A 15,853-nucleotide genomic window follows, 5' to 3' on the forward strand; every position below is an offset into this window, starting at 1 on the left:
TCATGTAACCTCTTCGCGCGACGTCGGAATTAAAATGGGCAGTTGTTGAGTACGGAGAAATAGGTGGGAGGTAGGTGAGTAATAGTGGTGAGACTCAGAGAAGTGGGAGTGGTGATGGTTGTTGGGGCACGGGAACAACAAACAGTTGGCCGACCAGCAACTATCTAAATCAGAGAGTTCGCTTCGAGTTATAGGTATTTAAAAATATCTACTCGTGTGAAAAATGACAACAATCAATTGATTTCTGCTATTAGTATTATTCATCCTTCCAAGGTTGGAAGTTTCCCCTCATATTGTTACCTGGTACTAGCTGTATTCCGGTATTAGTTGGTCGGTCTTCTTTCCGATGGGATATACTATATTTGCCATTAGTAGTACTACTAACTACACTACAATTTAGAATACTACTAAGATCACCTTGACATGTCCAATGTTGATACCTATGATCACAAGCTTGTAGGCGGTTAACTAAAAAGGATAGATTTTAAGATTTGTCTCGTATCAATTAACTACAGCAAAATCTTCTCTTGCATACTACGATCCTGGATGGCAGTTGTCGGAGAAAGCGCACTTCCAATAATGGGGTTTCCTTTCCGGCTGATAATATGTAAAATGTGTCTCGAAGAAATCTCTATTCAAGCATCTTATCACTTGGATAGAGTCTTGTAGAGAATACCGAATGCAAGTCGGGACGACAACCCCTTTTGACTACCTTTGATTGCCGAGAATCTGCCGAGATCGGGCCGAATGACATAATCATCATTTAGCATTTGCTCCTTCGTCTTCGGCTGGACCCTTGAGCCTTTCGGCCCTTGTACTTGAATGGTCACTGCCGTCATTATTGCCCTGATTGTCATCTACGGCATGTAATACATGTGTATACTATATCCCGTGTGAGATTGTCCCGAATTGACATGCGCTAAAGAAGAGGAACCGCCATTTGTGAATCGTGGATGACCTCAACACCCGACACGCACTTCCAGAAGAATCGCTAAGCCCTGTCAAATTCAGCAATGCCCGGAGTCCCCTCCAATAAAGCTTGCGAGAGATGCAAGAAGCGGCATCTGAAGGTTTGTACTGATTCACTTCAAAACCAGGATGAAGGGAGGCTTTTCCTAACGTCACCAGTGTGATGAGACTCGCCCGCATTGTGAACGATGTGAAGCCGCTGGCGTGGAATGCCCCGGGTATGTTCAAACTCGAAAGTTTATCGACCAAGGAGCATCAGTACGGCGCCGGTATGCTCCGTATCCACACGCGAAGCCCGGTGAAGTGGGTCATATATCTTCGATCTGCATGAACGAGAAGCTAACATCTGGGCCAGAGCTCCGAAGATCACAAAAGTCAAACTCAGCATGTAAATATTCCATCAGATCCTTCTGCTGAGCAATTAGAAGGTCCTTCGGGTACGGAGATGCCCCGGTCGGGCCTTAGCTCTCAGAGAGACGAGGCTAGAGCTATTTCAAGCCATCCTTCCCAACCGGCTCAGGCCGGCTCATCGCTTCAACCGGAGATGGGATCTTTACAAAGTCAATTCCAGGTTTTTGATGACATAAGTGCTCCCTCCGGCTCTCGTCTGAATCAATCTGCTACCAGTGGTGCCGCCCGAAGTCCAATCGTGGACTCAATATCGCCGAATGCCACAACGGGACGCACCCCGGCTTCTGAATCTACATACAACAAGGCCTCTGTCGGTCAATCACAACGCGAAAGATATATGTCTTCAGAAAGTGTATCCCAGCGGAGTGAGAAGGAAGAATTTCAAGACATCTTCTCGGAGCTAACGACGGGCTCGGAGCACGAACTCGCATTCCTATCCCGTCACTTCACAGAGATAATTGCCCCTTGGTTAGATCTCTCTGATTCAACCAAGTTTTTCTCGGTCTACGTGCCAATAAGAGCCATCAATTCCCCGTCGCTGAAGTACGCCATTGCAGCTTTGGCTGCGAAACAATTAGGTCGCGTGAAAGGAAATAAATTGTCGGCTGGAGGGGGCATGTTCACCAGCTCGGCTACAACTGAGATGTACCCCAATGCAGCCGAGACTGACTGGTTCCTCAAAGCTGCTAACTACTATTATATGGCGGCATCAGACATGAATAACTCCTCCTCCTTTGGCTACAGCGCACACAGCTCAGCCGTCTTAGAATCGCCTATCGAGATAGTCAGCCGATGGCTAAAAGTGTCCGTTTTGCAAGGAGGCACACGAGATCCCTCCAATGGTGGCAAATTTCTTCGGAAAACAGAGGAAATTTTGGCAACAGCGGTACTTTTGATATTCTATAAGCTTCTTGATGCAGATGGCGATCAATGGCCCACGTCAGTTTCTTGAACTCAGTCTTTACCTGGAAACCGGGCTGATAATTCATCTAGGCACCTTACTGGTATTCGCGGTGTCTTCGAGACCCTAATGAGTGTAGATCAATTGAACCTGACGGCATTCACCCACGGCATTCGTGCCTGTTTCTGGAACCTTGCTCGCCAAGACTACCTCGGCTCGTATTTTACACGATGTCCGACTCACTTCGACCCAACAAATCTCCCCATGTGGCGAGCTGCAGGAATTTCTATCGACGAAAACGAAAAATTCCAGATAAGCCTATACGGCTCAAGCAATCTCTCCCAGGAAGACCAGGCAGCGAACGGGATCTGCTGGCTGGTCTCCAAGGTCATCAACTTTCTAGCAGAATCTAAGCAATCGCAGATTGCACAGTGGACCGGGTCGCCATCTAATAGGCCAGCTGGAAACCAGGAATCCCCAGGAAGTGCTGATCAGAGTGCAAGTACTTGGCTTGATCTTTGCTTTGATTTTCAAACTTGGTTTGAGCGTGTACCTGAGACTTTCCGGCCCTGTGTGCGGATCGATCACCCAAGAGACTTCTCACACCCATCTGAAAATATCAGGTTGCCCTTCCCTGAGGTCTTTTTCAGCCTTTCGACATGTGCTGCCACTATGCAACACTATCACTTTGGCAGAATCGCTCTATTGATAAACCAACCTGAAGACGTTGTTAGTGCCCCAAGCACGGCATTTGATCGTTTACAGGGCTATCGAGAGGTCACCAAAGAAGTAGAATATCGCACTCGTGAAGCTTGCGGAATTGCATTGGGCCGCCCACAAGGTGATGTACGGGTTCACATGGTCCCGGTACTGCTTGCACTTGGTCAATGTCTCGAGACCCCTGATGAGCATCAAATAATTCTCAATCTCCTCCGGGGAGTTGAGGCCGAGCTTGGCTGGGCTACAGAATACATTGTTACAAAGTTGGAAGCGTCCTGGAATCGATGACAGTGTGCTTCCTCGTTTCATTTCAGAAATATCTTCAGATAGACGGACATACATCAAGTCCTTCACGATATTGGTTTCAGCTCTAATTCAATGTCATTATCAAAATGAGTCATTATTTCGAATAATTGACATTCGCTGGCGTGTCGCAAATCGCCTTGAAATAAACATTGGAATCTGAGAACATTCATATACTATTCGGAAGATCTTTCGTCCGAAGTACTCAATCTCTCCTTCCGGGTCAATTCTAACTGGCCTTCCAGATCACGATCGTATTTCCTCAATTTCGAAGGTGAATTATACGCAAGAGATAGCCGTCGACGAATCCTTTGGTTGGGGTATTCTTCCTGCGGCCCCCCCGCCGTCAAAATCTACCGGCCTCTGCAGACTAGTTCTAGTTTTGAATACCGAGAACGCACTGCGGAACCCGAAGGAAATCAGATGGCTGAGAACGAGCCAGAGCACACCAACTGTGATTAGCAGAGCAACTGCTGCCGTGACGAGCATTGATACGATCGTGGTACGATCAGGTATCCCGTTCATGCCGAAAACACTCACAGCTAAGCCGACAGGCAAGAAGAAAACAGTCACATATGTAAAAAGAGTGATATTCTCAGCTTCGCGAAGCGACTTTTCAGCCCTGATCGCATGCTGGGCATTTGTCACCAGTACAATGAGGAACTCGATCGTCGCTGCAATGCCTTTGATACGCCGGTTTTGATCTTCAAATTGAGCCGTCTTTTGGTTGATCAGCTTTCGATATTTCTGCTCATCGCTGCGTGTCCAGCGTGGTCGTTCACGTCCCCGCGAGCTTTCCCTGCTGTTCCATTGCTCGATGAGACTCTGTAAACTGGCGATATTATCTTGCAGGATGGCAAGGAGTTGAAAACATTCTCGAAGTTCTCCGAGCTTTCGATCCTCAAAACTATCTTTAGAGAAGTATTTTTCTTCCACATCAGATGTTTTATTCCCAGCGCCTCGTTGGATTCGTCGAAGAATCAAACTGGTACTGGTGGATACTTTCTCCAGAACGAGATTCATCAATATGAGCTCCAACACCTTCCTCTGTTGCCAATGCGCAGTTTGGTCAAGGAGATCACTTATGAGAGGGGACTCAAGGTCTTTGGGATTTGCAAATTGCTGAGCTACATAGCAAGTCCAGTAGCGATCAAAGAAATCACCAGATATGCGAAAGCTGATTATGGCATCAACGAGGTATGCATTATCACCCGATATACCACATCGTTGCGACTTGATCTGCCGAATAGGTGTCGGTTCTTGCGAAGGAATTTCGCCGACATCGGCTGACATAACTTGAAAAAATCGGAAGTGAACCTCTGTTATCCAGCTATTAAGCACAGCCGCAGTGTCATCATAGAGCCAGTTTGCGTGAACTTTGGCATGCCGGTCGAAGAATTGCGCAACGTTGCCCCTTTCGAGCTCTGGGGATGCAACGTAGCATAAAGAAGCGACAATGTAGTCCGGAGATCTCAAGTAAATTAGCCTCTTTTTGCTATATTCGGCATTTCGTCTTTTCTGGAGTCTAAACCAAAGCTCTTTGTATGTTAAAATCGAATAGGTAGCGGATCTCTCTTCGACGGACCACTTTCTCTCCTTTCGGTCCTTGCGTACATCGCTGATTGACACATGGCAATTGCCACGAGGTGGAACATTTGTGACTGTCCGGTCAATAGCATTTCTGAATAGATATTGTTCCATGGCTTTCTTAATCTCACTAGGAGCTTCGCTTTGAAGAAGATCGAGCGTCGGTTGATCCGCCGGTGGGATGAAGCTAAGGAAATCCTGTTGGCGATAAATCCATTCTTCAGGCACATCAACTATATTGCTCAAATCAGCGATCCTTCCGTATGGGGTTAGTTGCTTCAAAGTACGCTGGGTTGCGAATGCTCTGCCGTCTTGCGTATTGACGTATCCGGGTACAGTCCCGACTACCGGCTCTGGCATCGGCGACAGCTCTCTTTTCCTCTGAACTGGTGATTCCCGCGTTTCAGATCGAGGTCTCCTCTGTCCGGGTGTTTTCGGAGGCATTTCAGAAATTTGTTGTCCTGGCTGCTCTATGGTTCGCAGGAGAATATATGGGATCTCAAAGCCGACGTGGAAATAGAAGTCGCGGAAGAGCTCCCGATCAAAGAGTGCAGGCTCTTTGCTGAAATCATCCAGCTGTCCCGGGAAAAGACCATTTTCGGACGAAGATTTCAAGATGATATCTTGGGCATGGTCGAACATCTCAACTGGCGCGAGGGTGCGCTCAAGGCGATGACCCTCTTTAGCCATTTCGATCGCTAGCCCGTAGCGAAGTGGGTTATCCCATTGGGGTTCATCATTGTTGACCTCATTATGTTGAGTCTGTGCTTTGGCAAGCTGCTCCCAAACCAATTTCGCCCCACTGAAGAATCCCCAATCAAGGCCGTAGTACAAGACAGTGTCTCTAGAATGCAGCAGGAAGCGGGTCTCACGAGCACTTCTGGTAACACTAAGCATGCGCTTCTTGAGAATATCGTTCTCTACTGAAAAGCGGCCAAGATTCTGTTGTCTTATTTCTTCGGCTGTGAAGTCAAGAATGAAATCATCACTAAACTTTCGCGTCGCTCGATGTGGAAGATGCCTAGTGATGCGAAGGAATTCTTCCCAAGTCTTGTGAGGCATTTTGCTTTGTGTATTCTCGACATGTTGGATCAACTGTTCAATACCTTCAAAAGCCTTCCATATCCAAACATGGTCGCTCAAACGATATAATGGAATTTCCGAGTCATCCAAGTGCTGCCATGTCGGGGTGAGCGGGTTCTTATCCTGGGCCAACTTTCGGAACCATTTCAAGGCAAACCCGCCCAGCCAACTGCATACGAAAAGCAAGTCCTCAGTATCGTGAAATACCGTGAGATATTGCAATGCTTTGAGGATGTGTCCGGGGATATTGGTCGGGTTATTTGGTGGGAGTTCCGTGTCACCGGATCTATCGTCCATCTTTTTGCCATGGATTCCAATGTTAGAAGAACAGGCTTCTTCAAGACACAACTTCGACACCCATTCGAGGTGTCCCTTGCATGTTGAATAAATTCGTTTTCTTAGCTTTGGTGTCCTAGAGAGTCTTGGATACATCTCCAGCATGAACATGAATGCAAAACTATTTTCAAACCGTTAGATTCTGAGGCAGATAACTTTCGAGAAGAGGTGAGCGAGCGCTGATTCTTACTAGCTTCCTGACACACTGATTCGATGATCACCAAAATCGCCACATGTGAGTGCCACTGGCCCAATTCTGTCTTGGGATGGCGCACTTCGATGAAGAACATGCTCTTCTCCGTCTGGTGTTTGTAGCTTTATCATCGGGCCGGTGAGATGCTCTGTTTCATCTACTGGTTCATCATTGTGTTCGAGATATGTTTCATCTGCGTCAATGCCCAGTATCTTTATCGTCTTTGTCATGGGATCTTCATTCTTTGTCCCCGCAAGTCCCGAGGTGGCTTGGCTTTTGAATAAACTTGAATCCAATGGGATACTGCAGACGGATAGAATGTGTTCAAGGTTACGGCGGAAATGCCAATTCAGAACCCGATCATTTGACAAAGACGCATTTTGGTCTTCAGCTTTCTCGACCTGAGAGTCGAATATGAGATCATCGGGCTGAATTAGAAATGATTGCCACTGAGCAGAGGAAGTGCTCATTTGAATCTTAATGGCCACAGTGAATTCCACAACATTCGGTCCCTCAAATTCGTGCCTAAAGGTCAGAGATGACGGTTTGATATATGGATCTTCCTCGTCCTTGTCAAATAATGTTTTCTGTGGCTTTCCATCCTTGAACAGGCCCAAAAGCACGCAGATGCGTTCTTGGTCAATTGGATAATCAGGACTATCTTCCAATGTAACAACTCCAAATCCATGGGGTCCACTGGCTTGACGCACTTGTAATTTCTCTCTCTTCTTTTGATAGTCAAGGTCTTGTAGACTGAAGTCTGCATTAAGCTCCAGTTGAAGGTGCTCACCCGTATTCAAGGTATTTATCGCCTGCATCTGCTGCACAACTAGGCCGTTATGGCACCATAGACTGACAGTGATGGTGACTCCTGCCTTGGTTCTATATGATATTATCGGCCAGCGGTCTTCCAAAAACTCAACTGTGGGTGGCTCAGAGGAAGGGGAGTTTAAGATTCGCAAACCAATTCCTCTGGCGGAAACCCGAGAGTTCTCCAGAAACTCCGATGCGCGCCCATGGATATACCATGCCTCTGATTCTTCGGCGGGTCCTAGCCCGATCAAACCCGAGTGGAGTTGGCCCCTCTGCCTGTCCTGGATGGGACGGCAAATGCGTAGTAGCTGACCATATGCGCCGGCACTGGCTGTTATCCCGCGATCGCCAAATGAGACATAAGGAGCATGGCGCCTAGTGCTCTCTTGCCTTTCCCGTTGCCGATTCTGGGACTGGAGTGTAGCAGGTGCGTGGCGATTTTCATCGGGGTGCTGCGACGCTGCGGGGTTCAGCGACGAGGAACCGACGCTGGTTCGACCTAATGGTCTTGAAGCAGCACTCACGGGAAATCACATATTTAAACTCGGGACTGCCTTGTGCGGGAAGCCCTGGGTATTCAATAGCGCTCTTGTTATCGGACGGCTCTGGCTCCATCATGGGCCTTGAGTCCGGGAGTGACAGGTGAAGAAGTCTCTGGGTTTGCCATTGTGAGATGCGGCTGTCATTTTGGCCCCGACGCTTGTATCCTGCAAGAATTAAGTACCTAGTCCAAGACGAACCCGGGTTTAATAGGGCCCGAGATAGCCAGCCATTTGGATTCCTCGCAGAACGCCACTAGCGGGCCATGCTAGCAACAATAGAGAAATTCCTCGGCTTGAATTCCCCACCGGATAAATTTGCTGCAGTCAGATCCAGAATAATGGTAGTTAGTTAATTGTTGAGGCATAGTCGCCTCAGGCATCTAGGTTCCTACCTTTGTCCTTAGATAATTACAGCTTGCTTCCTATTTCTTCTTTCCCTCTACAATATACACATTTTTAGTATCGCCATATTCGACTCTCTTACTTAGCCTCAACAATAATATCTTTGCATTTTCTACCAGAAAGCGATACTGAATTTTTAGAAAGTAAAATTAGAGGGAACTAGTACATGAATCTGCTAATTAGTTACCTAGGGAGGTACCTCTATATCCTTGTCAGCATCATTCAGCTATAAGCGGGCACATGTAACGTAGAACAGCAAATCACGCCGTCTGCAACATGGCCAATCCATGTCGGTAACCACAGATATGGAGCAGCTAGACGGTTCCCAGGTCGGATAAGAAGAAGAATCGTCAATAACGGTACATTCTCAAAGGCACAATAAATATTGAGTAGATTGTACGGAATCGGGGCGTTGCGGAGAAAGGAGGCGGAATATCCCCGAGCCCCTTTTGACTTGAAGTCAGGTCTCCACCTCGTGGGGTCATCGCGACCTTCTATGGAGTTATGCACCTCTTCTCCCTTCAATAATTGAAGAGAGGAACCCGCTTAACCATCGCTAGTATTGATTTTTCCTAATGGGTCGGAGTCCCACAAGGCTATAAACCATTGTTTGCTCCGCTATGTTATTGACAGTGGGGGCCAATAATCATTTAGATCAACAGAAAAAGTGGTACCTTCCTAGTTTCTATATCATTTCATTCCTGGCTCAGTAAATCAGAAAGAAGGAGCCTCTAACTAGCTCCATAAAGCTGGACTCGCTATGCTTAAATTATCACTAGTGTCGCCGGCCCACCTCTACCATGGAATCGCTGATATAGTAACAATAGAGCGCAGTTTCAAATGCCTCATCACTGCCGAGTGCGGCAAAATACCGCGGTGCATTGCCGAGTAGCAAGCTTTTAGCAACGCCACTTGAGGGTGAGGTACAAAGCGACCGAGGTGAACATATCGATGTGTAGGTAGGGAAGTGCGGGGGTTTTCAAGAATCTGGGGGTGGAGAGGCTCACTAGTCCCTACCAAGAAATCGCAGTATCAAATCCTCCGTATCAGACGTGGTGAGTGGTTGGTTTGCGCCACTATGGGGTGCCCACTCAGTGGCACCAAAGCTTCCTCCTATATCCTAGCACGGTCCTCGAGTCATCGGTAGATGTCGAATTGAAAATCCCGGGTCAGTTCCGCACTGAGTAGGGATCGGTCGACCCTTTGTCTTTTGAAACATAAACCGTTGCGATCCCAGTCTGGGTCGTGCTGGTCGCGAATGTTACACAAGAGCTTCGTTTGCTTGGCAGAACATTCTTTTTGACAACAACAAACCTATATCAGTGAAAAGCGTCTTGTCACGCAAATCAATTCACTATGGAGATGAACTATGATGAAGGTGTAAGTAACTACTCCATTGCAATTATCGCGTTATATCTAGGAAGCTAATAGTTTATGCGGTTTAGACTCTCCATCAGTTCGTGATCCCAGCTCCACGATATCTCATCCCTTGCTAATGATATCGTTTCAGAATCGAGGATGAATTGGGCACAACCATCTATCCGGGTACGGAGATCATGGCCGATGTGGGCACGCATCACTTTGTCAAGTCTTCAGCGAAATCCGATCGAGTGCTGGTGCCACAACCATCACAAGATCCTCATGATCCACTGGTGAGCCCATCGAGTACATTGGTGTCTGTGTGTGATGAGCCCTAACAGAATATACATCTTACTAGAATTGGAGTCGATTCTGGAAGATGAGCGCCATGGCTATCTCTACGGCGACCTCCTTTAGCCAGGGATTGGGACCGCTAGCATTAGCACCAATGTTTCCGCAGCTTATGGAGACGTTCAATTCGGATCTCGCCGGCGTGGTACAGTTTACCGGCATCTGCATTCTTGTTCTAGGATTCAGCAATTTCTTCTGGTAGGTATCTGCCAGCATGAACTTTACAAAACTAAGCTTACCGCTGAGTGATGCAGGATTCCCATACAAACCTCTTTCGGTCGACGACCTGTTCTGATCTTCTCGACCCTCATCTGCCTTGTGAGTAATATCTGGCGCGCAAAGGCAAATACATATGGCAGTTACATGGGCGCCTGTGTATTGAATGGATTTGGCGCTGGTCCTGCAGAGGTATGTATTTTTCGTAACTCTCTCTCACACTATGGTCTTCCATGTCTAAAATGTCATATCGAACCAGACTTCCCAACCCGAGATTATCACGGATATCATGTTCCTTCACGAGCGGGGTGCCTATAATACCCTATATTTCACCGCATACTTTGGCTCGCTGATGGTACGGCGCCCTTCTCCCTCCCCATTCGAGAAGAACAGCAAATTGATGTCAGAAATAGGTCGGCCCTATCATCGCAGGCCCAATGGCAGAGCACGTCGGATGGCGCAGCTTCTTCTGGCTGAACGTCGGATTTCTCGGCATCGTCCTCCTACTGCAGATATTCCTCTTCCCCGAAACTAAATGGCACCGCTCGCGTGCCGATGAGACACAGGAAACTCAAAACGCAGCGCAGAGGGTGTCTTCCGAGCCAGAGAAGCCGGGCGTGGTACATCAGAAGGAGAATGTTGAGGTCGAAGATGCTGCTGACCGTGATCCATATCTACACCGCGGCTCTCCTTCGAAGAAACAGTTCAAGTTGTGGCAACTTGATGGTAATAACACGAAAACAGTTCTGACGAGCTTCTTGGTTCCGTGGAAGCTGTTGACCTTCCCCATCGTGGAATTAGCTGCCTTTGTCGTTTCTTGGTCTGCTAGTTGCTTCTTGACCCTGAATCTCACGCAAAGCCAAGCATTCGCAGAGCCCCCGTATAACTTCAACAGTCAAACTATTGGGTTCTTCAATTTTGCCATTCTGATCGGCGCTTTTATTGGACTTGCGACCAATGGCCCCTTCTCGGATTGGATATCTATGAAAGCCACTCGCAAGAACAGGGGAATTCGAGAGCCAGAGATGCGTCTGCCGGCCATGGCTGTTTATGTCGTGATCATGATCATTGGAAATTTCGTCGTCGCTTTTGGTTATGAGTATAAATGGGATTGGCGGGTGAGTAATTTCCGAAGAGTCATGGCCATGGCAATTGATCTGAAGGCTAACCATCACAGGCAATTGTGATTATTGGCTATACCGCAGCGGGTATCCAAGTTGCAGCACTTCCGGCGATTGCTAGCACATACGCTGTGGACAGCTACAAGCCCGTGGCAGGTTCGATATTCGTGTCCATCACGGTGAACAAGAATGTCTGGGGATACGGATTTAGCAAATTCATCACCCCCTGGGTTGAGGAATCTGGATTTGTAAAGCCGATCATGCTGAATATGTGTCTGTGTACACTATGGTGTCTCTTCGCGATTCCATTCTATCTGTACGGCAAGAAGTTCAGGGGATGGACAGCCAAGTCTTCTGTGCACAAGATGTAGGTGTCGAGATTCGAGTTTCGGATTATAGAGCATCGAGCAAGAATCGAATCAGAAAGTTCCAACAATATTTGTATTCGCGATTTTAATGGAGAGCTAGGCTCTGGAGGTGGTATCATAAACAAGAAATCGCATAGCAAAACCGCTACAAAATGCTCAGTCATCGTCATCGTCAGGATCGTAGAGGTCGAGGTCCAAAAGACCTTTGGGTTTAGGCTTCGGCGCAGGCGCATGTGCAGCAGCCGGTGCAGCAGCCGGTGGCGGGCGTGGAGCACTAGCAGCAACAGAGCCAGCCTGGGCTGCAGCTTTCGCGGCCTCGTCTTGTCTTGTATCCGTAGTGGGGACCGGCGCAGGGGCTTCTGCTACCCCAAGTCCCTCTGCCTCTCGAATCAATCGTTCCACCTCTTTGTCCGGGTCCTGGCCAGCTGCCAACTGAACTTGTCCCATCAATCCCATCCGAATGCGATCCTCCATTGGATAGGGCATCATATACACCTCACGCGTGACGTTTGCCGAGTCGTCCAGCCACCGAGTGGCGTTTTTGGTCACCGAAGACACAGGTTCCTTTTCATCATCTGCAATAGAATCGCCATTCATCCCTGACATTTGCACGTCCTTGTCCGGAAGCTGTTGGCGTGTAGCTTGGCCCTTTCCTGCTGCACCGTTCGCAGCATCAGCTGCTGCTTCGTGGTTATATTTGCTAATGCGGCGCGCAAAGTCCAATAGTAAACGGTAATCGATCTCTTTTCGCGATAGTCGTATGGAGCCCCGATTGTTGTTTTGTTCGTCCGCGTCCGAGTCTGAGTCGCTTTCGTCGTCGCAGGCTGTGCGGATTTCTCTATCGAATCTTTCAAGATCACCGACAATGCCCTTGACACGAGTTTCTAACTCCTCCGCCTCGCTTCGTAGGTTCAGGATCTTTGCGTAGTTCTCTTGGTGCCGTCGGAGGGTTTCAATGGTGGAGGATAATCCGTCGTCAGCGTTGAGCAGGGCGACTGCTGCTGCTGGAGCTCCGGCGGCAGTGGGAGAGTGGGTGAGAGTGGTCAAAAGCGCATTGAGTTTAGATTCGACGTCAGTCAGTGAGGACTGAACGACGTTGTTCATGACGAAGACTGGAGGAAGCTCATGCGAGGGAGCCACTAGCCGAACTGAAGAGATGAAGTTATGAAAGAAGATGTGAAGATGCGAAGATGCGCATCCATGTCAAAAGCGGTGAGTGGGGGAGCTACTGTGTAATGTTTATGTAAATAATACAAACCTCCCCCACCAAACACCCGGGGATTACACGCTTAATACGGCACAATTAGTACCTTGAAATTTTCAGAGTATAAAAACCATGACGTCGTCAAGATACTAGATCTTAGCATATTTTAATTTTATTATTTATACTAGTACACTTGCGGTCCTTTTGTAGTGCAGTTAGCGAATTGCCCGGGGTTCTGCCAGGAGCCCCTACTCCGCCTATAAACTTGAAATATACGAGCAAAGATACGGGAAAGCTGTGTAATAATATTGATGTGCCTTTTATAGTGCTAATAGTAATACAACTACTGCGTGAGAACCTACTAGTACCTAGTAGTAACTTACTTCAGCTATATATTGTTATCATATACTACTATTAATCGCTCAACTCATCGTATGCTGCAAGTTCTTACTAGCACGCCCATCGTCAATTTTATGTATTTATCTATTCTGATAATGCGAAAAAGAAGAAATAAACAAATTAATGGAGAGAAGTAGGACTGAAGTTTATCCTCCAGGCCATAATGTTTGGTTATGGGGTTGATGCGAGTGGTCCACTTCTACCCCAAAAGCGGGGCAGGGAAGGAGGGGAATGGCTGCGGGCTTCTCTTGTTAAAACCCCAGGAACAACAGAGAGCTTGCAGAGATTTTTTGTTATTTTGGCATCGCAATGGACATGGCAGCTGAGTTACCTTCTGCCAAGCCAGTTCAATTGGGCGACACTGGCAAAATCGTTGTACAGCCTCCGCTCTCTCGCTGTGGACAGGGACCAGGACTCCTTCTACTCCGGCCAGCAATTTATGCGGGATATCAGCAACAAAGCACCAGCCTGGACCCCGAGCCCCTCCAAAAATGGGCCGAAGAAAGCTTCGCGGTAGCGCAAATCACACTTGATACCGGGCTAAGTGGGGACAAGGCAGCTATACAAAATCTGATGCAAGAAGCTCAGGATGGACTGACGGCTCTACCGGAGTGTACCCAGGGCCAGTTCGGGTTGCTAGGTAAATTTGAAGGAAAGAAACTTTGCAATGCAATCCACAATCACTGACCTCTCATGCAGTCTTCGGATCCAAGACCGACTACACATCTCAGTTCGAGGCCACCTTGCGTGAAGTGCTAGCCAATCATGAGAATCTGAAGTTTGCCGCGCTGCTTTCCTTCGATTCCTTGGATATCAGCAATAAATTGCCACAACTTTTACATGCGTCAGGCCCCGGCAAGCTTTCACAAACTGACTCGCAGATACAATATCATTATGCCGACGCCTCATCTCCAGGGTTCGTGATCCCGGGCCATCCCGACTTTCAATATGCAACAGCCGGGGTCTCTCATACCCGCAGCCTGACGTTCCTCAAGAAACATCTTGGAGGGCCTAATTTTGATCTTGAAAAGATCTGGGATGAGCACACTTACTTTGAATTCGGCGACCGGTCTGTTGAGAAGACCATGGCCACGATGGTGCAGGAGCCCTATGTGAACCATATCCCCACGGTAAAGTGTCCCTGCCCCAGACTTGTTGGAATGCAAGGGATGGACCAAGCTAATGAATATGTCCGTGGCTGTCACAGCTGACAGGTGGCATCGGTCGAGCTCGGTTAAGCCATTTCTACCTCCATCATTTTATCTTTAATAACCCCGACGACACGGGACTTGATCTTGTCAGCCGAACCGTTGGTATAGACCGCGTGGTGGACGAATTTATTTTCAGCTTCACTCATGTGAAACAAGTTGACTGGCTGTGAGTGACCATCCCCTCTTCAGCCTTTTGCATTTTCTTCTGTGGATTTGGAATCTGACGCTTGTTCAATATTCAGGATTCCGGGTATTCCGCCGACTGGCAAGCATCTGCGCATTCCATTCACCTCCGTAGTGAATATCCGAGGTGATCGATTGTACCACGAGCACATTGCCTGGGATCAGGCAACAGTGCTCGTACAGTTAGGCCTGCTTCCTGAATATCTTCCTTTCCCTTATGCACTGGCCGACGGGACTCTTCCTGCACCAGGGAAGCGATTCGAATATCGTGTGCCTGCGGCTGGAGTGGAGACTGCAGATAAGTTGCAGAATGGTGATGATGTGCCTTCGAACGGGATGTTCGAATACAAGATCCGCGAGGTGGATGATCGTTGAGGATGTGGAATGGGCGAAGCATCCACGTGGTTGTCATGCAGATCTTGCCCAAAGCCGATAATAAGGAATCAAAAACATAAATTCTAGATTTTCACCAGCATCTTGGATATTCTTCCATGGGGTGCTGACCTATTTAGTGCTGTATAATTGCATATTACCACTTGGGTCTCCTTGGACGTGCGTTAACTATCGCGGAGAAGGTTTCCCCTTGCTTAGGGTCTTTATGGCGGGTCCGTATTATCCAAACCCAACCAAGGTCCAGGTGATGTACCTAAGCTTGGGGCCATTGGGGGCCGACGGGAGCCGCTGTAACTTTCATGGTTGAATTTGAATGCATGTGCCTGGGATGACACCAAGTTTCTCAGTTCATGCAATTACTAGTATTTAAAAATTGATTTCTTCTGAGGCGGCTGCTTTTACCGCCCAGAGAACCATATCAACAGTATTCTGACCAGTCAGAACCTCGAAAAATCTGTTCATGCAGATCCACACAAAGAGAAAGAGTCACGTAAATGCAACTTCAAGCAAATCGAAGCTATCGTGACGGAGTCAAAAGCGAAAATTCTGAGGATCGCCGGATTAGTTGACGTCAGCGGATGCGGCCGTGGAACGAACGACGAAGAATGCTGCACCAACTCACAGTTTTATACCACTTCCAGGAACCCCCCCGGCTCATCCATTGACCGCTGATTCTCATCAAACTGCAACCTGTGCAAATTAAACTCTCGACCAGATGTTCTAAGCTCCACTTCCGCTGCATAAATTGGATTTTTCTGGGTCCCTCGGACGGCCCGGGTGCAACTCCA

At 47.9% G+C, this 15,853-nt stretch overlaps 6 protein-coding genes across 6 annotated transcripts; 3 read left to right on the top strand and 3 right to left on the bottom strand.

Moving 5' to 3' along the window:
• Positions 1 to 1,013: 1,013 nt before the first annotated feature.
• N7533_008682 (Zn(II)2Cys6 transcription factor) lies at positions 1,014 to 3,289 on the top strand (the record flags this gene model as incomplete). Its single annotated transcript, XM_057105332.1, has 4 exons — positions 1,014 to 1,070; positions 1,129 to 1,272; positions 1,325 to 2,319; positions 2,374 to 3,289. 4 exons carry the CDS (start codon positions 1,014 to 1,016, stop codon positions 3,287 to 3,289), a joined length of 2,112 nt encoding a protein of 703 aa, XP_056956781.1.
• Positions 3,290 to 3,583: 294 nt separating this feature from the next.
• N7533_008683 (uncharacterized protein) lies at positions 3,584 to 6,271 on the bottom strand (the record flags this gene model as incomplete). The annotated part of the gene is made up of 1 exon (XM_057105333.1): positions 3,584 to 6,271. One exon carries the CDS (start codon positions 6,269 to 6,271, stop codon positions 3,584 to 3,586), a length of 2,688 nt encoding a protein of 895 aa, XP_056956782.1.
• Positions 6,272 to 6,499: 228 nt separating this feature from the next.
• N7533_008684 (uncharacterized protein) lies at positions 6,500 to 7,931 on the bottom strand (the record flags this gene model as incomplete). Its single annotated transcript, XM_057105334.1, has 2 exons — positions 6,500 to 7,776; positions 7,841 to 7,931. 2 exons carry the CDS (start codon positions 7,929 to 7,931, stop codon positions 6,500 to 6,502), a joined length of 1,368 nt encoding a protein of 455 aa, XP_056956783.1.
• Positions 7,932 to 9,616: 1,685 nt separating this feature from the next.
• On the top strand, positions 9,617 to 11,678 carry N7533_008685 (putative MFS transporter; the record flags this gene model as incomplete). Its single annotated transcript, XM_057105335.1, has 8 exons — positions 9,617 to 9,640; positions 9,706 to 9,716; positions 9,771 to 9,912; positions 9,978 to 10,168; positions 10,225 to 10,378; positions 10,446 to 10,541; positions 10,600 to 11,304; positions 11,364 to 11,678. The coding sequence occupies 8 exons, from the start codon at positions 9,617 to 9,619 to the stop codon at positions 11,676 to 11,678; spliced, it is 1,638 nt and encodes a 545-aa protein (XP_056956784.1).
• A 153-nt stretch (positions 11,679 to 11,831) lies between these two features.
• On the bottom strand, positions 11,832 to 12,779 carry N7533_008686 (uncharacterized protein; the record flags this gene model as incomplete). The annotated part of the gene is made up of 1 exon (XM_057105336.1): positions 11,832 to 12,779. One exon carries the CDS (start codon positions 12,777 to 12,779, stop codon positions 11,832 to 11,834), a length of 948 nt encoding a protein of 315 aa, XP_056956785.1.
• An 808-nt stretch (positions 12,780 to 13,587) lies between these two features.
• On the top strand, positions 13,588 to 15,047 carry N7533_008687 (uncharacterized protein; the record flags this gene model as incomplete). Its single annotated transcript, XM_057105337.1, has 4 exons — positions 13,588 to 13,918; positions 13,978 to 14,408; positions 14,486 to 14,655; positions 14,732 to 15,047. 4 exons carry the CDS (start codon positions 13,588 to 13,590, stop codon positions 15,045 to 15,047), a joined length of 1,248 nt encoding a protein of 415 aa, XP_056956786.1.
• Between the last annotated feature and the right edge of the window lie 806 nt (positions 15,048 to 15,853).

The sequence above is a fragment of the Penicillium manginii genome (genome assembly GCF_028828005.1).
Source record: "Penicillium manginii strain IBT 31320 chromosome Unknown utg000006l:1.0-4164085.0:1.0-4166146.0, whole genome shotgun sequence".
Lineage (NCBI taxonomy): Eukaryota > Fungi > Ascomycota > Eurotiomycetes > Eurotiales > Aspergillaceae > Penicillium > Penicillium manginii.